The sequence below is a fragment of the Podarcis vaucheri genome, assembly GCF_965113315.1.
Source record: "Podarcis vaucheri genome assembly, chromosome: 2".
In the NCBI taxonomy this organism is placed as follows: domain Eukaryota; kingdom Metazoa; phylum Chordata; class Lepidosauria; order Squamata; family Lacertidae; genus Podarcis; species Podarcis vaucheri.
The window spans coordinates 116627383-116649638 of NC_138760.1; the positions used below are offsets into that span (position 1 = coordinate 116627383).

The 22256-nt window shown below is 43.8% G+C and overlaps 2 protein-coding genes and 1 long non-coding RNA gene across 7 annotated transcripts in view; 2 read left to right on the forward strand and 1 right to left on the reverse strand.

Moving 5' to 3' along the window:
* The window catches only part of LOC309525466, a 164154-nt gene that overhangs the window by 40878 nt on the left and 101020 nt on the right, over window positions 1-22256 (reverse strand). The window lies entirely within an intron of this gene.
* LOC309525150 (zinc-binding protein A33-like) lies at window positions 1278-12792 on the forward strand. 4 transcript variants are annotated; one of them, XM_082210604.1, is made up of 4 exons: window positions 1278-1481; window positions 3408-3509; window positions 4754-4849; window positions 8512-9272. In XM_082210604.1, the coding sequence occupies exons 1-4, from the start codon at window positions 1397-1399 to the stop codon at window positions 9033-9035; spliced, it is 807 nt and encodes a 268-aa protein (XP_082066730.1). In that variant the 5' UTR covers window positions 1278-1396; the 3' UTR covers window positions 9036-9272. The 4 variants fall into 4 exon arrangements, 3 of the variants coding, with proteins under 3 accessions (XP_082066730.1, XP_082066731.1, XP_082066729.1); XR_014216064.1 differs by lacking the exon at window positions 1278-1481 and adding an exon at window positions 12447-12792 and having other exon boundaries at window positions 3148-3509; window positions 8512-9248; XM_082210605.1 differs by lacking the exon at window positions 3408-3509.
* Window positions 14150-22213, forward strand: LOC309525171 (zinc-binding protein A33-like). 2 transcript variants are annotated; one of them, XM_082210646.1, is made up of 4 exons: window positions 14150-14536; window positions 16727-16822; window positions 18481-18579; window positions 21020-22213. In XM_082210646.1, the coding sequence occupies exons 1-4, from the start codon at window positions 14455-14457 to the stop codon at window positions 21541-21543; spliced, it is 801 nt and encodes a 266-aa protein (XP_082066772.1). In that variant the 5' UTR covers window positions 14150-14454; the 3' UTR covers window positions 21544-22213. The 2 variants fall into 2 exon arrangements, with proteins under 2 accessions (XP_082066772.1, XP_082066771.1); XM_082210645.1 differs by having other exon boundaries at window positions 14152-14536; window positions 16727-16837.

The window sequence follows — 22256 nt, forward strand, 5'->3', positions numbered from 1 at the left end:
TCTTAATAAGAAACAAACAACAATTAATTAAATGAGGTAGAGGTAAAGATAAAGGACACCTGGACGGTTAAGTCCAGTCACAAAGCGACTATGGGGCTGCAGTGCTCATCTTGCTTTCCGGCTGAGGGAGCCGGCATTTGCCCACAGACATCTTTCCGGGCCACTTCTGTCACAAGGGAACACCATGACAGAAGCCAGAGAGCACGGAAACACCGTTTACCTTCCTGCCACAGTGGTACCTATTTATCTACTTGCACTGCTGTGCTTTCAAACTGCTAGGTTGGCAGGAGCTGGGACAGAGCAATAGGAGCTCAACCTGTTGTGCGTATTTGAACCACCAACCTTCCGATCAGCAAGCCCAAGAGGCTCAGTGGTTTAGACCACAGTGCCACCCACTGTGAATAGATAAATAACACCAAACAAATGATTAAATGAACAGCAGAACTGGAAACCAGAAGCAGCTAAATAAAAATAGCATATGAAAATAACTCAGCCTCTCTACATACCACAAAGGAAAAACCTGGGTGAATGGGGAAAAAAATCCATTTAAACTGCCAAAATAGCAGGTATCAACTGAATGGAGAGAAGGTGCCACTTTCTCGCTGTAGCCAATCAGTTGACTTCCAAGGAAGGAAACATCCAGAAAAGGACCTCTGGTGACATGGCTGCCCCAGCCCTTTTGCCACCTGAGGAAGAACAAAAATGTCACCCTCCCACTCTGCTCTTAAAGTCAAAGTGCAAAATAGCAAGTTATTTTGGCACATAAGGCAGAAAATCCCACAAGCGTGTCTTTCTGGGAGTGAAAAATTAAACACAATTAAATTAAATTTGAAAGTTGATGGAGTTTTATGATACTCAAGTCTCTTGCCTAAGGCAGCTGCCTCACTCCGTCTAATGGTAGGGCCAGCCCTGTTCTCTGGGAAGAGAGATTGATTGTTAAATCATTCTGGGAATAGTAGCTTTGTGCAGGGTATAGGGGTCTCCTAACAACTCTCAGCAACCTTAACAAACTACACATTCCAGACTGTTTAAAGCAGGGTTTCCCAAATGTGGGTCTCCAGCTGTTTTTGGATTACAGTTCCCACCTCCCTGACCACTGGTCCTGCTAGCTAGGGACGATGGGAGTTGTAGTTCAAAAACAGCTGGAGACCTCTGTTTGGGAAACCCTGGTTTAAAGTAATATGATATCCCTTTAAATTTTGTATAACTGAGCAATTTCAGTGAGAAATGTCAGAGGCTGGCTCATCCCGAAAAGAGTTGAATTTAAGAGTTGCATGACCACTTCCTGTGTGGGTTCTTCCCTGACGTTTATCAGATTTTCAGAGCTTTGAGGAATCATTAGTTCCTTTTCTGGAGGGTGGTGCTCTTTAAGCGAATAAGTCAGATCAAATAGTTGATGAACATGGGGGATGAAAAGCAAAGGACAACTGGACCAGAGAGAGGACAGTTGCCTGCAATACCGCCTCGTGCTCAGGCCAAAGGTATGGATCAAAATATTCTAAATATTGCTTTTGGTTTTCAACCGATGTAGCTAGCTAGTCTTTCTTTTAAGCTTCAGAACAAATATTTTGTAAATACATTAACAGAAAAACAAACATAAGGCACAGGGCAAGTACCTGACAGACAAGTGAGAAGTTGAAGGTCAAATGAAGAGAAGGGTTATGGCTGTTGTTTATTTTCAGCTGAGGTGAGCATAGAGAAAGTCACTTGTCCCAGATGTAGCTAGCTATAGAAGGGGTCAGCAAACTTTTTCAGCAGGGGGCGGTCCACTGTCCCTCAGACCTTGTGGGGGGTGGCTGGACTATATTTTGAAAAAGAAAGAAAAACGAACGAATTCCTATGCCCCATAAATAACTCAGAGATGCACTTTAAATAAAAGGACACATTCTACTAATGTAAAAACATGCTGATTCCCGGACTGTCTGCGGGCCAGATTTAGAAAGTGATTGGGCTGGATCTGGCCCCCGGGCCTTAGTTTGCCTACCCATGAGCTATAGTCTTGAATACAGATTCTTATTTCAGTGTACAGCGTATAAGTGTAGAACCTGATGGTGACAAGTAAGTCCAAGCACAAATTCAAAACTTTGTTTTCAGACATAATCTTTAGTTAAATGTTTTCCTTTCCAAGATACGTGCAGCTTTTAATAACAAAAATGGAGAAAAGAGAATTCTTCAAGAGAAGAGCAATGCTTATAATGTTGTGTCCCTTTCCCTCAGAGAAAGTTTCCACTGAAAGCTCCCATGCATGAATGTGCTGAATTATTACTGAATGTATTTTAAATTGGGGGGGGGGGTTACTTATGTAATGACAGCAATATCTGAGACTATGAAGTGTGGAGGTTATGAACCTCTGACTGGGGCTTCTCAGACTCAGATTGTGGGCTTCCCTTCCCTAGAATATTAGGTCCTTCTATTTTCCTGTGTCTAGATGGAGGGTGAAAATGCTTGTATTTGTGTGTACGTTTTGTGGTACTGCTTGATGACTTCAGGGCTGGACCTACCATTAGGTAAAGGGAGCCAGTAGCCTCAGGCAACACATGCAGAAGGCAAATAAAGTTTGTAAACCACCTTGAGACGCACGTGAAAGGGGATTCATAAATATATTATTATTACTATTTAGTAGAAGTAATAAAGGAATGCCGGTGAGGAAGGCAAATTACAGAGATTCCAAGAACTAGAAAATGAAACAAACGCAGAAGAATTGCACAAAAGGGTCGCAGCTGGTGGGTAGGGACAGCAGCTCTTAAGGGACCTCTTTAGGACTTCTGTTGCCTGGTGTACAAAGCACACACGTGTTAGTCACAGCTCTGACTCATTGACTAAAAACACTAAAAGGGAGCAACTGTTTCATTTCACAGAAATTTATTGGAAGGCGACCTTCATACATGCTTTCGTAACATTCTTTTTAGGAGGTTCAGATGCTTTTTTTTTTAAGAAACGAAAGCTCACCGTCCGGGGATCCTGATGGTTGTGGGGTCTGTGGTCACTGATAGAGGAACGGGGGTGCGGAGGGAGCGGACTGCCCCCGGCACCACTATTCCGGTAGGGGGCCATCGCGGCGGCCCCCCTGGACACACGCCAGGCGGCGGGTGCCATGCCCCCACAGGCAGCACGCCACACCCCCAAAACATGTGCCACGCCCTTGCGGGTGGCCAGCCACGCCCCTGCCTGCTCTCCGCCCCCGGTAGTGGAGCATGCAGCTGCGCCACTGTCTGTAGTGGCCCCATGTACTATGACTGTAGGCTGCTTATTTCCGCTCAGTCACAAACCAGATGCAGACCGACTTCAACTTCAGATCAAGTTACACCACCATGTGCTCTTAGATCATGAAAGCTCTCAATTGGCTGCTAAAGGTTTCATGTACACTTTCTGTATTGTTGAGTTTCACACCATTTGGTTCTCCACAGATCGTTCTTCTTCCATGTTCTTCTGGCCTGGAATGGTTTTTGGGGTTTTGCTGGCAGCGAGCGTCGCTCTGAAGTGCATTTTGATCTTCATGATTTTGTCTGGTAATTGTACAGTTTCATCATGTAGTCTAAAAATAGGAGCCAGGGCTAAAACCCAAACGCCAGCCTACTATGTACAGGAAGACTGAAGGCAGCCCTGTTTAGGGAAGTTTTTAAGGTTTTTAAGGTTTTTGTTTTGCTTTGGCATGGCTGTTCTTTTCTTTTTTAAAAAATTGGAAGTTCGAAAAGAGCATAACTATATGTGCATCAAACATGGTGAGTCACAAAGAAAAAAGAGAAACAGAACCCGTGTACAGTGGAACCTCGGTTCATGAACTTAATCCATTCCTGAAGTCTGTTCTTAAACCAAATCCGTTCTTTAACTGAGGCGCACTTTCCCTAATGAGGCCTCCCGCTGCCGGTACCCTTCCACCATTCGGCTTCCATTCGTAGAACAAGGTAAAGTTCGCAAACCGAAACACTACTTCCGGTTTTGCAGAGTTCATAAACCGAATAGTTCGTAAACAGGACTGTTCGTAAACCGAGGTACCATTGTATAAGGAAAAACAAAGGGGGGTGTTTGATGTTTTATTGTGTTTTTAATATTGGAAGCCACCCAGAGTGGCTGGGGAGGCCTGACCAGATGAGCGGGGTATAAGTAAATAATAATAATAATAATAATAATAATAATAATAATAATAATAATAATAATAATAATAATAATAATAATAATAATAATAGTTGTTGTTGTTGTTGTTGTTGTTATTGTTATTATTATTATTATTTCCTAGCCGATCCTCTCCATGTTCCTCTGTAGGTCTATGACCGGGGTTCCATACATAACATACATATACACAGGGCATTTTTTCAGCTGGAACTCACTGGAACTCAATTCTGGCACCTCTCAGGTGGGCTCCATCCCCCTTATAAGAGAACAAAGGGAGCTAGGTGTTCATGGTGAGTTCCAGCACCTCTTTTTCTAGAAAAATAGCACTGCACTCACAGCACCAGACATTCAAAGCACAGCCATCCACCACAAAGAATCTTGGGAATTGTAGTCTGTTGAGGGTGCTTGGGAATTGTATCTCTGTGGGTGGTAAACTATAGAGCTCCTAGGGTTCCTTTTTGGGTGTGCATGCTTTGAATGTGCTTCAGAGCTCTGTTGTGGACACCACCTTAAATAAGAAGATGTATTTTGGATAATAGACAGACTGACATTCTATGCATAAGAAGAGCTCTCTGCATGACGGCAAAATGGACGAAAGCCTTGCTCTGACACCAACCTTTTTTTTTTGCTTTTTTTTAAGCTTCCAAGGTTCCTGCTGAGAAAACGAATCCACATGAGATCCAGAGTTGCCGGCAAAAATGCATCCCTTGCAGATCAGCTAACAGCCATGTGACAGGTAACCCCCCAACCTTTTGGTACTTCAGATGCATCCATTATATCTAACCACTTTGGCACCAAATACAGAACTCAACTCCAGGTGCAGAAGTGACCCAGCTAAGGGCCGGGAATGGATAAAATGTTCATTTGAATTGGTAGTGTCTTAGAAACTCCCCCCACCCACAGCGAGCGCAATGCTAGGACATCTTTCGTCCCTTTCTGTTGACAGCCAGCTTTCAATGCAATATTTGATGGCGCTGTTCACTGCGATGGTAACCAGCGTCTGAGTGTAGTGCCTACTCTCAGTTCTCTCCCGCTCATCAAATGCAGATATAGGAAGGTATCAGTTCCATACCGGTTTAGCTCTGTGGACAATACCTGCGCACACCCCAAGCCAATATAGTCCTATTCTTCTGCAGACATAGGAGGATGTGTTTGAATGTCAGTCTGGTCTGATAGCATAATTTGGCTTTTGTGGCTTGGACCGCGTCATGCAATGTGACAGGCAGGCGTACTGTAGCTGCAGTTGATGCTCCTATAACTGTGTGGATTAAAGAGCCCTTTTTTATTTAAAAAAAAGGCCATTGTTGTCTGCGATTGTTGCTGTCATATTATCATGGAGGAGCCGAATGATGTTTACAAATTTATCTGGGCAGCCAATTTTCAGAAGGACAGTCCACGGGGCGTTACTATTTACAGTGTTGAAAGCCTTAAGTCAGGTCAATAAACTCCATATACAGGGGTTGGTTTTGCTCTCTGCATTTTTCTTGAAGCTGTTGAGCGGTGAAAATCATGTCCACTGTCCCCCTAGAAGGCCGAAAACCATTTTGGGATTCAGGAAGGGTCACCTTGGATATTGTTACGAGACGGTTTGCTAAGATCCTTGCAAGAATTTTGCCAGCCGCAGCTAATAGAGAGATGTCTTGGTAGTTTCCACAATTAGTTCTGCCACCTTTTTTTTAAAGAGATTGATAATTTTGGCATCTCTAAAGTCTGCTGGGATTTCTTCTCTTTCCCATATTTTTTCAATGAGCTTGTGAAGTTGTTCTGTAAGTTCAATTCCGCCCACTTTGAAGATTTCGGCAGGTATCCCATCAGGTCCACTGGCTTTGTTGTTTTTCATTTGGTTAATAGCTGCACACAACTCTCCCAGATTTGGAGATACTGCAAGCTCATCTCTAATTTGTTTTTGCGGAATTTGTGAGAGGCCCTCAGCAGCTACGGGGAAGTTGTGGTTAAGGAGATATTGGTAATGTTCTTTCCAGCACAGTGCAATAGCTTCTTTATCTTTTAGAAGTGTGATACCGTCTGCTGAGCGTAGAGGACATATGCCATGATTTATTGGCCCATAGATGGTCTTTGTGGCTTCAAAGAAACTCTGTGCATCATGAGTGTCGGCTAAGTGCTGGATCTCTTGAGCTTTTATTTATCCACCAGGTGTTTTTTAGTTCTCTGGTTCTTCTTTGAACCTCAGCCTGTTCAAAAGGAATAGACCAAACAGGAAGGGAGGAGGAGTAGCATTGTACATAAAGGATGTGTACACTTGTGATGAAATCTATGAACTGGAGCATGAAAAGCAGATTGAGAGTATATGGGTAAAACTGTAGGAGAGAGAAACGACAGTGATCTTACTGTGGGTGTCTGCTATAGACTGCCAAGCCAGACTGAAGACTCAGATGGTGCCTATAATGGGTTGGGAGTTACTCATGCGTAATCCTGCTCCGTTTGAGCATTAGATTGCCTGGTTAATCCGGACTGCACAGCCCATCTCAGCGTGGCTGCCCTTAGTCACTCGTAGAATCTGTCTGTGGGCGTTTCTTAAAGCGTTGCCAACATAAGAGTTGTTTGACGCCCAATCGTTTCCGCCTCTCACTGCGCGGGAGTCTCCTGCGCAGGGTGGGCGTGGGCAGCGGGGTGCTTGGGCTCTCCTCGCTAACTTCCAACGAAGAGTCCTGGAGCCCCTGCACCTCCCTGTCCCGTTGCTCTCCTGGATCCCTGGTGTTACACTCATTCTCTTCCCCTTCTTCCCGGCTGAGTCTCCCTCTAGCGCTGGGACCTTCCCCTGCAGAATCAGAGACCCTCTCCTTCTCCCGTGCCTCTGATGTCAGTTCCCTGACAGTGCCTTACTAGAGAAGATTACCAAACATTCAAAAAGGAAAGAAATAGTAGCCATGAGGGACTTCAACTTCCCCAATATCTGTTGGGACTCAAAGTGTAAGGTCTGACGAATTCCTCCATTGCATCATTGACAATTTCATTCCCCAGAAGGTGGAAGAACCTGCAAGGGGATCATCTATTTTGGACCTGGTCCTCACCAATAGGGAGGAACTGATAGATGAAGTGGAAGTGCTTGGAAACTTGGGAGGAAGTGATGATGTTCTCCTGGGTTTCAGGATACTGAGGCAAGGGGAAATTGAGTGTAGTCGGACTCACACTCTGGACTTTAAGAAGGCCAGTTTCTGAAAACTGAAGGAGCTACTGGGTGTGATCCCGTGGTCAGAAATACTCAGTGAGAAGATGGGAGTTTCTAAAGGGAGAAATAGTGAAGGCCCAAAAGCAGACAATACCAACAAGAAAGAAATGCGGGAGGCGTCTAAGGAAACCGGTGTGGCTGCATAAGGAGCTTACAGATGAGTTGAGAGTTAAGAAGGACATGTATAAGAAATGAAAAAAGGGGAAACCACAAAGGAGGAGTTTACACAAGTAGCCAACAGTTGCAGAGGGAAAGTCGGGCTGGCTAAAGCTCAGAATGAACTCAGGCTTGCAAGAGTGGTTAAAAATACCGTGGTACCTCAGGTTACATACACTTCAGGTTACATACGCTTCAGGTTACAGACTCCTCTAACCCAGAAATATTACCTCGGGTTAAGAACTTTGTTTCAGGATGAGAAGAGAAATTGTGCAGTGGCAGCGCAGTGGCAGCAGCAGGCCCCATTAGTTAACGTGGTGCTTCAGGTTAAGAACAGTTTCAGGTTAAGAACAGACCTCCAGAATGAATTAAGTTCTTAACCCGAGGTACCACTGTAATGAAAAAGGTTTCTTCAGCTATGTGTGAAGTAAGAGGAAGAACAAGCAAGTGGTAGGTCCTCTGTGTGGGGAACACAGAGAAATGCTATTGGTTGGCAGAGAAAAGGCAGAACTTCTTAACACCTACTTTGCCCCTGTCTTCACCCAACCTGGTGATAATGGAATAAATGATGTGAGGAGGGAGCTGCAGCCCAAGATAGGAAAAGAGGTAGTAAATGAATTCAAATCTCCAAGGCCTGATGAGCTGTATCCAAGCTAATGGGGCCTCCTGCTGCCACTGCGTCACCACTGCACAATTTCTGTTCTCATCCTGAAGCAAAGTTTTTAACACGAGGTAATATTTCTGGGTTAGCGGAGTCTGTAACCTGAAGCGTATGTAACCCGAGGTACCACTGTAGAGATATTTAGCCACTAACTTGGTGAGCTCCTGATCATTCCCCAGTAATAGAAAATGTATGACCTCCAACTCTGTTTTCCATTTGAGGATGCAGAGTTGATCTAGAAACTGCTGGCGGAGATCAGCATATAGTTTAAATTAAGAACCATATGTGTAAGGGTTTCCACCAGGTGGTCTTCACATGGGCAAGTTCTTTCTCCTTCTACCCTGCCTGAGAACCTTCCCCAAAAGTTGAGATCTCTTTTTCCTCTTCACAGCCAATCTGACTCTGGATCCAAGCACAGCTCATCCCCAGCTCTACGTATCAGAAAATCTGAAGACTGTGAAATGGAGATACATGAAACAAAGTGTGAACAGTAGTCCTCTGAGATATGATTTGTTGGACAGCATCCTAAGCCACCAGGGCATCAACTCGGGGAAATTTTGCTGGGAAGTGGAAGTGGTGGAAGGAGGCAATTGGTGGGGTGTGGGAATTGTGAGGGAGTCTGCAAACAGAAATGGGAAAATTCTCCTTGCACCAGAGGGGGGGTACTGGGGGGTACAGCGTATTGATGGGCAGTACCAGTCAATTACTGCCAATCCGAGGACTAATTTGTCCTTGTGCCATCCCCCAAGTAGGATCCGTGTTTCCCTGGACTACTCGGAGGGCCTGGTTGCATTTTTTGATGGTGATACTGATGCCCATCTCTTTACCTTTCCGAAAGCAAAATTCTCTGGGGAAAAGGTCCATGCCTGGTTCTTGATTGAGGGATGGAATGGGGAGCTCACAGTCCACCCATGAGAGAAAGGAGCATCTTAATCAAGAGTTACCAAGCTGTGGTCCATGATCATCTTTCAGGTGGTCCATAGCATTTATCTGGATTTGTGGTTGAAGATGGCTGGCAGAACACCCACCACATCAAATAGTCCTGTTGATTATAGCTTCTTTTATTTCTTATACTGTACAAGCGGTGACTATTTTGGCCGTGTCCAACTGATGCATGGTTGCCAACGTGTGAGTCCTTTTGGACCCAGAAGAGGGTAGAACGGGGGTGTAATGGGGGCAGGGTGGGGGAAAATAGGGGTGGGGTGTCATGGGATGGAACACACTTTTGCGTGGGGGGTGGGTGGGCCGGGAACGGAACCTTCAAGCAAAATGGTTGCTGTTTATGCTGTGTTGTATTGCAATTTGAATTCTATGGACTTGCAATTGCCACAACAGACAGAGAAACTAGTAGGTGGCCAGCCAAGACCCTCAGCACTTTTCAAGGTGTCATAGAATGATAGAACTGGATAAAGTTGGAAATGACCCCAAGGTTTACAAACCTCCAATGAAGGAGAGTCCACCACTTTTCCAGGAAGTTTGTCCCACTGTCACACTGCTCTTACTGTCCATGGGGGGTGAGGTGGGGCAGTTTATGAACCACTGTCTTGATGCTATCAGAGTCTCTTGACCCTGCTGTTCAAAGGCCTCAAACCGCTCTCTGACTCTGTGGACACTATACCTTTAAATCACATTCAGAACGCATTGCCTTCAAAGAATTATGGGCACTCTCATCTCTTAATGTCATGCAAGGAATTGTATCTGTGAGGGGTGCCCGGAATTCTTTGATGTGCTTCAAATGTGCTTTAAAAGTTTAGTTACAGGGGTCAGCAAACTTTTTCAGCAGGGGGTCAGTCCCTCAGATCTTGTGGGGGGGGGGAGAGCAGACTATATTTTGAAAAAAATAAGAATGAATGAATTCCTATGCCCCACAAATAACCCAGAGATGCATTTTAAATAAAAGCACACATTCTAATCATGTAAAAACACAGGGCAGGCCCCACAAATAATCCAGAGATGCATTTTAAATAAAAGGACACATTCTACTCATGTAAAAACACGCTGATTCCTGGACCGTTCATGGGCCAGATTTAGAAGGCGATTGGGCCGGATCCGGCCCCCAGGCCTTAATTTGCCTACCCATGGTTTAGTGTGTACAGAGCCTGGAGTATATGGCCTGCAGGGCTCTCATACAGGAATGTCCTTCATATCCCTAAACTGACATGACAGTTATTCCTTTACCAGGCAAACCCAAATGCCACAAAACAGCATGCAAGTTCTCAATTTCCTCAAGAACTCTTCATAAGATTTGTGGTTTTTATCTCTGTTGTTTGCAACACCGTCTTGTTTTTAATAGGCACACATCTCTGAAACAATTTGTGTTTGCAGTCTATGAATTTATTGTATCCAAATAAAGGGGGAGGGGAGGAAGAAAGCCTTGGTGTTGGCTGACGTCATGGAGTCTTGTGTGGGAGTCGAGGCAGGCATTCAAATGAGATTCTGTGGGGTTTTCCTGTTACACCATGGACTGCTGGTAAGATGAAACACACAATGGCCGGGCTCCCGTTTTCCAAAATATAAAATCCAGTTATTATCCACATCTGTCTACTTCTTTAGGAAAAACACATAGGTTTCTTGGTGGGGGATTACAGAAATAAAGAACGGCCTTAAAGGGAGATTGGACAAATTCATGGATAGCCTTAGCTATGTTCTCTCCATGGTCAGAAGCATGAATGGCTGGGTATCGCCAGGGCAAGTGTGGTTGCTCTCGGGACCTGCTTGGGGCTTTCCCATCAGTATTTGGCCGGCCACTGTGAGAACAGGATGCTGAAATATAGATGGACTTTGGGGCTGGTCCAACCAGACTCTTCTTATGTTCTTGCTCTGGCAAGTGAATGGGGAGATAGCATCTTTTAGCGTTGGAAGGGGAAGTCAGGAGTGCCTGGCGTGCTCTAGTCCATGGGGTCACGAAGAGTCGGACACGACTAAAACAACAACAACAACAACAACAAAGCATTGGAAGGGACTCCATGGGTCATTAAGTCCAACTCCCTGCATTGCAGGAATCTCAGCTAAAGCATCCATGACAGGTGGCCATTGAACCTCTGCTTAAAAAACCTCTGGGAAAGGAGAGGCCACCACTTCCTGAGGGAGACCATTCCGCTGTCAAACAGCTCTTCCCATCAGAAAGTTTTTCCGCATGTTTAATTGGAATCTCCTTTCTTGTACCTGGAAACCATTGGTTCAGGTCCTACCCTCCAAAGCAGGAGAAAACAATCTTGCTCCATCTTCCATGTGACAGCCCTTGAGATATTTGAAGGTGGCTATCCTATCTCCTCTCAGTCTCCTCTTTTCCAGGCTAAACATACCCAGCTCCTTCAAGCCTTCCCTGTAAGGCTTAGTTTCCAGACCCTTAATCATCTTGGTTGCCCTCCTCTGCACACGTTCCCACTTGTCAACATCCTTCTTAAATTGTGGTGCCCAGAATTGGACACAGTATTCCAGCTGTGGTCTGACCAAGGCAGAATAGAGTGGTACTATTACTTCCCTTGATTGGGACACTATACTTCTGTGGATGCAGCCTAGAATAAGATAATAATAATAATAATAATAATAATAATAATAATAATAATAATAATAATAATAATAATAATTTACTATTTGTACCCCGCCCATCTGGATGGGTTTCCCCAGCCACTCTGGGCGGCTTCCAACAAAGATTAAAAATACATTAAAATGTCACACATTAAAAACTTCCCTGAACAGGGCTGCCTTCAGATGTCTTCTGAAGGTCAAGTAGTTGTTTATCTCCTTGATATCTGATGGGATGGTGTTTGCAGTCTATGAATTTATTGTATCCAAATAAAGGGGGAGGGGAGGAAGAAAGTCTTGGTGTTGGCTGCTACAATCTTGCAATGTTTAAAGGATGAATCGACCAACCAGACCGTGAAAATTCACGCTCCTGGTATTAAGCTAGTCACACCTCCATTTGCACTGCCAGGAAATCGCAGTTAGGCAGGCAGTCACCCAACTCAGCCCCACCCTTGTTACCTGCTTGGTTGGTTCAGAAGGGGCCTGTTCACTCATGCAGAAGCGCTCTGAGCATTCACTATACAGCTAAGTTTCCCAGTGCTGGATTCCTCCACAATGCCTAGAATGCATAATGGAATTCCATGCCACAAAATTCGCCCCATCTGTCCTTCTGAAAATTGGCTGCCCAGATAAATTTCTGAATATCCTTCAGCTCCTCCATGATAATATGACAGAAACAATCGCAGATAACAATGGCTCGCAGAGTGAACCATTCACAGTGGGATCAGGTGCTAAACAGGGTTGTGTTATTGCCCCAACTCTATTTATTATTTTCATTGCCATGATCCTGTCTTTCAGCCTGCTCTCAGCTGTTCCCTTGGAAACCGGCATCCAAGGTCAGAGTGAGTCGACATTGGCAGCTCTGGCCTCTGCTCAGTCTGCGTCAAATCTAAACCTCTCTGTTCCTTCCCCTATTCTGCAGCTGGCTGTAAAGTTCCACTTGGCGCTGGCTCGTTCCTGACAGGTGGGTGGGGCTAGGGGTAAAAGTGGGTGGAGCAAAAAATTGACTCACACATCTCTCTCTATTCAGGCAAGCAAGAAATTTTATTGTCATTCAAGGATACATTTGAGCCAGGCAGAAACAGTCTAGGAGGGTGCAAACCTCCTTGGAGTTTTATGAGCAGAGTTTGGAGGGCCACCTGTCATGGATGCTTTAGCTGACAATCCTGCATTGCAGGGGGTTGGACTAGATGACCCTCGGGGTCTCTTCCAACTCCAAGATTCTATGATTCTACGATTCTATGAAAGCAAGGATATAGCTTGTGGCCTGAGAAGAGTTCCAAGGGCCAATCAGGGAGGCCTGGAAGGCCGCTATCAGCATCTGGACCTGAGGTTGTTTGGGAGATTAGACCCAATCTATGGAAGATGATGGTGTGGGCTAAAAGGAGCCTCCATGTTCAGCAGCAGCAGGATTTATGGGACCTTGTGTGTAAGGGATTATTCACCCTTACCTTTTGCCCCGCTCTTTCTAAGAGGTCCACTCTTTAATGCTCCATGTCCAAACATTGTTGTTGAGGGGGTTTTGCCCTGAGTTTTCCCTGCGAAGATCCACTCTTTAAAGCTGAATCGGAGCAAATGTCAATTCTGGTTTTCCATGAATTGACATTTACCGGTATTCCTTTTTCCCCCAAATATTTTTATTCATTTTATAACACACACAAAAAAACACAAACAGAAAAGACAAACAATACGAACAAATTCTTGTCATATCCTCATTTTTCTAAAAATTGTTAAGTCCCACCTATCTGATTTTCATCTTTAGCAGTTTACATACATCATAATTTCTAACCATCTTTTTTTTTTTTAATCACACTTAAAATAACTTCACATTTTATCACTTACAAATAATACTATTTTAAAATACCCTATCTTCTACTTCTAACCCTACAGCCTCTATCCACTTCCAAAGCTATTCTAAGGTTTAAATATTAACATATTTTTTTCAAATATTCCTTAAACTTCTTCCAGTCTTCTTCCACCGTCTCTTCTCTCTGGTCTCAGAGTCTCCCAGTCAGTTCGGCAAGTTCCATATAGTCCATCATCTTCATCTGCCATTTCAAATATTCCTTAAACTTCTTCCAGTCTTCTTCCACTGTCTCTTCTCTCTGTGTGAATTGACATTTATTCCAACTGAGTTTTAGAGAGCAGGTTTTTATGGGGAAAGCTCTGGTGGGCGGGCTGGGGGGCGGGAAGGGTGCTTGGACATAGACCTTTGAAGCATGGACCATGCCTGGAAAAACTGGAGGCAAGGTAAGTGTGGATAAGCCCATAATCTGTATGGGTAAAGGATCTGAAGTCTGTAGCTGCAGCTGCTTGAGTCACTGCAAAAGAGTGATATCCAAAGGGAAGTACAGCAGCTGACATTATCAAGGACTGTTCCGTCACCAACAGTGCCGTGTTGCATGTTCACAACTTGGACATGTGTTCTGTATCAGTAGCTGATTGAGCAGGAAGTACAGGTACCACAGCTTCTCCCTCCCTCCAGATCCTTTCCCAATCCAGTCATCTGACTTCTTCCCCAACTGCTGTGATGCACACTTCGATTCCTACTCCACCAGATCAGATCAGGAAGGAGAGGCGGGTGGAACCTGCAGGCCAGATTTTGGCCCAGAGACGTCCGATGCCCACAGGAAGTTTTAACTAAGAAATAAACTTGTCAGACTCCAGCTGAATGAAACTGGCAAACCGCAAGCCTGGTTGTGTAACTTTCCATAATTGCACAGGCCAGCTGTTTTCTGAACCTTGAGGAACTGCCAATTCCTTATTTAAAGAGTGTTGCACCGGCAGCTAACAAGGGCTTGGAAAGATGGAAGATGAAGATGGATATATGCAAATAGATCCGAAAAGCCAGCAACAGCGCACCGCACCACTTCCCAAGTGCACCAAAGGTATTGTTTGAAAACAAATCTCTCAGTTTACCTTTACAAATAAAGCAAAAAGCAGGGCAGCAGTTGCAGTAACTTAACTAACAACCATCACCTGTAAGCAAGATTTAGAAAGTGTTGTTATGAACTTCTTCCATTGGATTCCCCACCTCTTAAATGTTAAAATGTGGAATGTGCTTTGCATTTGATATATGTGTGTGGCAACGTTTTGAGTGTGTCTTCATCTCATCTAGCAAAAAAAATGGTATTTACAACAGGGCTTAAACTGTGACTAACTAGTTCACTTGGTTTCAATGGGATTTATTTGTTTGCCTGTTGGTTTGTTGCATTTAGAGCACAGCTTTCTTCCAATGAGGTGGTGTCGCAGGGCGGGATTTAGGTTTGATGAGGCCCTAAGCTACTGAAGGTAATGGGGCCCTTTCTATGTCCAGCTGTCCTTTGTCAACAACAAATTGTCACTGTTTGTTGTGTTGAATATATGCTATATGCCGCAATGCTAGAGTCGTCAGGGGTCCTTTACCTTTACTTTTTAGACAACACGAAACACAGTTGCTGTATGTAGGTTTTATTTTTATCTGTTTTTTATCTTATATCTTGGAAATGTACATCCAGTTTTCCCCCCCCCCCTTTAAACTTGAGGTCTTTAGTCCATAATTTTCCCACACGTTCATCTAAATGGTATAACCAAAGTCCTCTGACCATTTAATCATTTCTTCTTTAACTTCTTTATTTTTGTTTTTTTTAAAAAGGTTCAAGCAGTCTGCATACAAATAAGGTTTCTGTGGACAATAGAATGTTGGCTTTGGTCAGGTTTCTGCATCTTTGGGGGCAATTTAATAAGAAATTGGAGCTGTCCATTAGTTATTGCTGGACTACAAATTCCCACAAGCCCCAGCCAGCATCATCAGTAGTCAGGGATGATGGGCATTGTAGTCCAACAACATCTGGATGGCATCTCATTGGCTACCCCTGAAGTAGATCAACCTTTGCTGCCACTTGTGTGAGAGATGTCTTTCTGAGATATACTTGCCACCTGCTCATTTGGAAATTACCATTTCCACCTCAAATGATTCATGGCTCAGTCCCACCGAATGAAATGATTGTTTCATTGTTTCCAACAAGGGTCTCAAATCAATCCCCCAAGTACCGTAACTTGTGCCAGCTTGCACAACTCTTCAAAGAAGGAGTTCTTGAGTAGTTGGTTCCTAATAGTGTAGCAACTGTAGAGTGGGGAAAATGTCTAGTTTATACTTCATATGCTTTTAAAATACACAATAGCACACAGCTTAGGTAATTTCCTTATGTCTTCAGGAAAATACCCTTGTTGGGGGGAGTTGTGGGTGGATGTCAAAACTGCTGCTTTCCATCTTTTTCTTCTTCCTGATTATGGAGCACTTCCTCCCATCAGACCGCATGGGTGACAAAGAGCAAGACAGGGTCAACATCTGCTTGCTTGATACGCTTGTTTGTATAAATAGTCCATCCAGCAGCGTAGCGATCTGGGTGCTTAGCAAAACCAAAATTTAAACATTTCGTAGAATTGTAGAACTGGAAGGAACCCCGAGGGTATTCTAGACTAACTCCCTGCAATACAGGACTCTCAGCTAAAGCATCCATGGCAGATGGCTATCCAACCTCTGTTTAAAAGCCTCCACTGAAGGAGATTCCACAACCTCCAGAGGGAGTCCATTCCACTGTTGAACAGCTCTTACTGTCAATGTTTCATTGCCAGTGTGGTGTTGAGAGCCAGTGTGGTGTGAGAGCCAATGTGGTAGACTCGTAATCTGGTGAACCGGGTTCGCGTCTCCGCTCCTCCACATGCAGCTGCTGGGTGACCTTGGGCTAGTCACACTTCTCTGAAGTCCCTCAGCCCCACTCACCTCACAGAGTGTTTGTTGTGGGGGAGGAAGGGAAAGGAGAATGTTAGCTGCTTTGAGACTCCTGAAGGGGAGTGATAAAGCGGGATATCAAATCCAAACTCTTCTCTTCTCTTCTTCATTGGAATCTCATTAAAAATAAATAAATAAATGTTTTAAATGCAAGGGGGCAGTGTTATATTCCCATCCTCCAAAAGCAGCAGAAAATTGTCTCCCTCCCAACTTCGCAGATGACAAATACCAATCTCCACCCCACTTTTCATGCAAGGCAGAGGGAAACTAACGCTGGACTTCGTCTCTACCTTCAATGTTACAGGTTCTTCCTCGAATGTCTGGTGGAAAGTCGCTTTCAGCATTGCTCTGGCAGGGAATGTTGCTCTGGTCCTTGTTCTTATTTTCCTTAGTCTTCCAAGTAAGAAGATTCCACGTAAGACTTTCAGGTTTATGTGTGGGGTGGGATTTTTTTGGGGGGGGGTCATGCAATGAACACACAATTGTGATATATATGTGAAATGGAACCAAGCCCCTCTCCCTTGCTTTTCCCCAATATTAATAAAATGAAGTTTTGTGTTTTGGAGCAAAAATAATATTCATCCCATTGCCCAGATACCTAAAGTGTTCTGGGGTTGTCAGTTTCCTCACCACCACCCATGGTGCTGCCAGTTTCCTAACCCATCAACCTCTGAAGCAATGCAGAAGGTTCCACATCCATTTCCTCCCAGTGCAATTATGTGGCTCAAATTGGATTATGCAGTGCATCTGTGTGTTATATAGGACGTGGGTGGTGCTGTGGTCTAAACCACTGAGCCTCTTGGGCTTGCCAATCAGAAGGTCAGAGGTTCGAATTCCTGCGAGAGGATGAGCTGCCATTGCTCTGTCCCAGCTCCTGCCAACCTAGCAGTTTGAAAGCACATCAAAGTGCAAGTAGATAAATAGGTACCGCTCTGGCGGGAAGGTAAACGGCGTTTCCGTGTGCTTTGGCATCCGTCACAGTGTCCCGTTGCGCCAGAAGTGGTTCAGTCCTGCTGGCCACATGACCCGGAAAGCTGTTTGTGGACAAACGCCGGGTCCCTCGGCCTGAAAGCGAGATGAGCTCCACGACCCCATAGTCGCCTTTGACTGGATTTAACCATCCAGGGGTCCTTTACCTTTTACCTTACTACTATAATGCATATTTTATAGGGGAATGCTTGAAAAGCAATTGTCTGCTTCAGGGGAAATGCATACTAAATCGAAATTCAGATTTTTCTTTCTTTCTTCATTCCTTTGTTATCATCCACATACAACAGTATGATTGAATGTCAGTAAAGCTGAAATGGAGCATACTTATCCCTAATCCCCACATAAGCAGGAAAGCCAATCAAATTTAGGATTGTCTCCAACTGAGTTCTAATCAGAGGAGAGCCATTGAAATTAATGGAACTTAGCTAATCATGTGCATTAATTTCAAAAATCTACTCTGAGTTTGACTAACATTGGGTACAGCCCTTAGTGTTGAATTTTTTTACTGTTAAATGTTGAGGGATTGTCTCTTCTACCTTCTAACTCAAAGCAGCCACAATAAATACAACGCAAAAGTTTAAAAGGCGCAAGGAGATAGGATAATAATATATTGAGGATGGAATAACAAATAAAGTGAGTAACGCAACAATAACAAAAATAATAGTAGGTAAAGAAGATCGCACGCGGGTGGAGGGAAGTACTGGGCTGTGGGGGAGGAAGGTGAAGGGATTAATTGAAATTGCTAAAGACTGGTATAGGATTTAAGAGATTTAAATTTTTATAAAGATTCTCTAAGGAAAGCAGCAAGAAATATCAAGTAAAGGTATCAGAGAGGAGATCAGTGTAAATGAAAACATGAGACTTATGGTTTTGTTACATATGATTTTATTTTGGAGTTCTCTGTTTATTGCAAAGAATGTTTGTTGTAAAGAATGTATATTATGTGAATAAAATAATAAAGGATTAAGAAGAAGAAAAAACAATAAATACAGATTTATTGCTCAATGAGAGCAAATTACGAACGTTGTAAACAGATGGGAATTCTCTAAAGTTGAACTGTTTTCTAAGTTTCCCAGGACGTTTTTGCCAACAAACCTCCACACAACCAGATCCGGAGTTGCCTGAAAAGATGTGTCCCTTGCAGCTCGGATAAGACGCGCACAACAGGTAACCCCCAGCCCTGAACTACATATTAGCTTCTCTTTGTTGTTGGTTTAAAAGATCTACAAAATGTGGAAGTAAAACTGAACCCAAAGCAGCCTCATGACTTACTGAAAGTCACTGACAATGCAACTTCATGCATAGTTACTCAAAACGTCATGCATAGTTACTCAAAAAGTCCCACTGTGTTCAGCATTGCTTACCAGAGAAGTCTGCAGAGAATGGAAGCCTGAGTCTGAAAGTTGATAGTAAAGCAAGGCTTGTCTCTCTGCTTTTTCTTACAGGCGTTTTCCTCTGGTGACTGAGGGCTCACTTACACTTCAACTTGCCCTTTGCCTAGAAAACAAGTGGTTTTCTGTGTGTCCCATGGGTCCAAGCAGTTCTGCTTTTGCCCTGCTGCCTCCCCCCACTCTTTAGTGCTACAGTGGTACCTCGGGTTACATACGCTTCAGGTTACATATGCTTCAGGTTACAGACTCCGCTAACCCAGAAATAGTGCTTCAGGTTAAGAACTTTGCTTCAGGATGAGAACAGAAATCATGCAGCGGTGACGCAGCGGCAGCAGGAGGCCCCATTAGCTAAAATGGTGCTTCAGGTTAAGAACAGTTTCAGGTTAAGTACGGACCTCTGGAACGAATTAAGTACTTAACCCGAGGTACCACTGTAAATCAGAACAAACGGCAACCTGCAGAAAACCCGGTTGCCATTAGTTCTGATTTTGTGCTACACCATAGGTTTTCCTGGGAGAAAGCAGCAGGGCAAATGGCAATGTGAATCAGCCCTGAATTGCCACTTAACATTAGAAATTAGGCTAGTATGTAAGGTAGGAGTTTTCTTCTTTTTACCTGTTTTGGATTCCCCTGCGTTGGAGAGAGCATTCTGCGCAAAATTCAAAATGGGATGAAGTGGGGGAAGGCATGAAGAGATTCATATCATTTAGGGCAGAGGAGGCAGCTGCCCATGAAGACAGAATACAAATTATTTTAAAAAGCAGGTTCAAAGTTTTGGTCACCACTAGGAGATGAAGGAGAAATTGAATTCTGTTTGGATTCAAAGGCAAACTTTCCAAAGCAATATGCAAACCAAAATATAGCCATCCTTCAAAATGTACATTTCTCTGAAGTTTGCAATGCAGTTTTCCTACAAAGTTATGTGTATAAAAATGCATACATTAGCAAACAAAAAAACAAAAAAACAAGCAAACAGAAAAATGTGTTATATTAGGGAGAATTGCTTTGCAAAGTTGTGTTGAATAGGCAAAATTGCACACAAAACTATATGTATATTAGGAGAAATTCACTTTTGAATTTTCACAATGACTTGTCTTGTTTCGTTTTTAAAGAAATTTTGCAAACTGATTTTGCAGAACATGATTAGGAAAATGAGAAACTAAGTGAACCTGAAATAGACTTCCTGAAAAGGCTACTCTCCTCCATTCAGGAGCATTCCAGTGTGGACAAGCCCCTAGTCTTAACATTGGTAGTAGTAGTCAGAACTCCTGGAGTTCAAAGCTTAGGGAGTGGGGAGAGAACAAATCAAGTTATTTGAAGCCTAATGTTTTACTATCGAAGCCCCACTCACCCTGCCCCACTATATGTTCTCTATATGACTGTTGTCTTACATTATAAACTATAGCCTTTAACCATCCTTTAGGCTAATAATATACTCCAAATGTACACCATAATGTCACAAAGCCATCCATGCACAAGATGGAAGTATCAGCAGGCTTGGGAGAACTCCAAGTAGGGGAACGAAATATAAAATAATGAGACCTGAGCAGGGCTGGATTTAGGTTTGATGAGGCCCTAAGCTACTGAAGGTAATGGGGCCCTTTATATGTCCAGCTGTCCTTTGTCAGCAACTAATTGTCGCTGTTTTTTGTGTTGAATATATGCTATATGGTAATTTATGGACCCAATATGGGGCCTACACTACACAAAACACAGTTGCTGTATATAGGTTTTATTTTTTTATCTTATATTTTGGAAATGTACATCCAGTTGTTTTTTCCTTTAAATTTCTTTGGGGCCCCCTAGAGAGTGGGGCCCTAAGTGATAGCTTGTTTAGTTTATACGTAAATCCGGCCCTGCTTGCTCAGTGGACACAGAATACTGACTGGCTGATTGCAACCCAGAACAGGACATCTGCACACTGAATCAGATGGTTGCATGTCCCACATTTATTTTATATTAGAGAACCTAGTATCACTTTCATAAAAATCTGAATTAATTATTACCTGATTATTACCTGCTTCCAGGACTGTTAATAAAGTGAGTTCCTTCCCCCACCCACCACCACCAGCTTAAGAGTGATAGATGTAAATTCATGTTGACCTCTAACTGGAGGGCTGCTAATAATATTTATTATTTCTTAAATGGCTGATAAAAGCAAGCCAATGTTCAATGGGTTATGACTCCTTTCCCTCTCTCTGCTCTTTTCTTCACAGCAAATCTGACTCTGGATCCAAGCACAGCTCATCCCCAGCTCTACGTATCAGAAGATCTGAAGAGTGTGAAATGGAGAGGCATGAAGCAAAATGTATCTGCCGGTCCCTTGAGATATGACGTGATGGCGAGCGTCCTAAGCCACCAGGGCATCAACTCGGGGAAATTTTGCTGGGAAGTGGAAGTGGTGGAAGGGGGCAGTTGGTGGGGTGTGGGAATTGTGAGGGAGGATGCAAACAGAAATGGGGCAATTCGCCTTGCACCAGAGGGAGGGTACTGGGCGGTACAGCGTATTGATGGGCAGTACCAGTCAATTACTGACAATCCTAGGACAAATTTGTCCTTGTGCCATCACCCAAGTAGGATCCGGGTTGCCCTGGACTACTCGGAGGGCCTGGTAGCATTTTTTGACGGTGATACTGATGCCCATCTCTTTACCTTTCCGAAAGCAAAATTCTCTGGGGAAAAGGTCCATGCCTGGTTCTTGATTTATGGGTGGAATGGGGAGCTCACAGTCCATCCATGAGAGAAAGGAGCACCCCAATGCTGTTCTTCTAGGGTCTGAAACCAGACTCTATAGCTCTGGAAGGCATACAAGAATATACTTTATGGCCCAGCCACTCAACCACAGATTCATAAATACTAAGGAGGTATCACTCATGGCACGGCTACTTTACTTATCTTAGAATCATAGAGTTGGAAGAGACCACAAGGGCCATCGAGTCCAACCCCCTGCCAAGCAGGAAACACCATCAGAGCACTCCTGACATATGGTTGTCAAGCCTCTGCTTAAAGACCTCCAAAGTAGGAGACTCCACCACACTCCTTGGCAGCAAATTCCACTGTCAAACAGCTCTTACTGTCAGGAAGTTCTTCCTAATGTTTAGGTGGAATCTTCTTTCTTGTAGTTTGGATCCATTGCTCCGTGTCCGCTTCTCTGGAGCAGCAGAAAACAACCTTGCTCCCTCCTCTATGTGACATCCTTTTATATATTTGAACATGGCTATCATATCACCCCTTAATCTCCTCTTCTCTAGACTAAACATGCCCAGCTCCCTTAGCCGTTCCTCATAAGGCATCGTTTCCAGGCCTTTGACCAATTTGGTTGCCCTCCTCTGTCTACTAGACCCACGCAGAAAATGTACTATTTGAAGTTCTGTTTGACATTCTGAATAAATGCCTGGTTTTTATCCCAACATACAGTTGCACAGAATACTGGCCAAGCTGCAAAATGTTTGA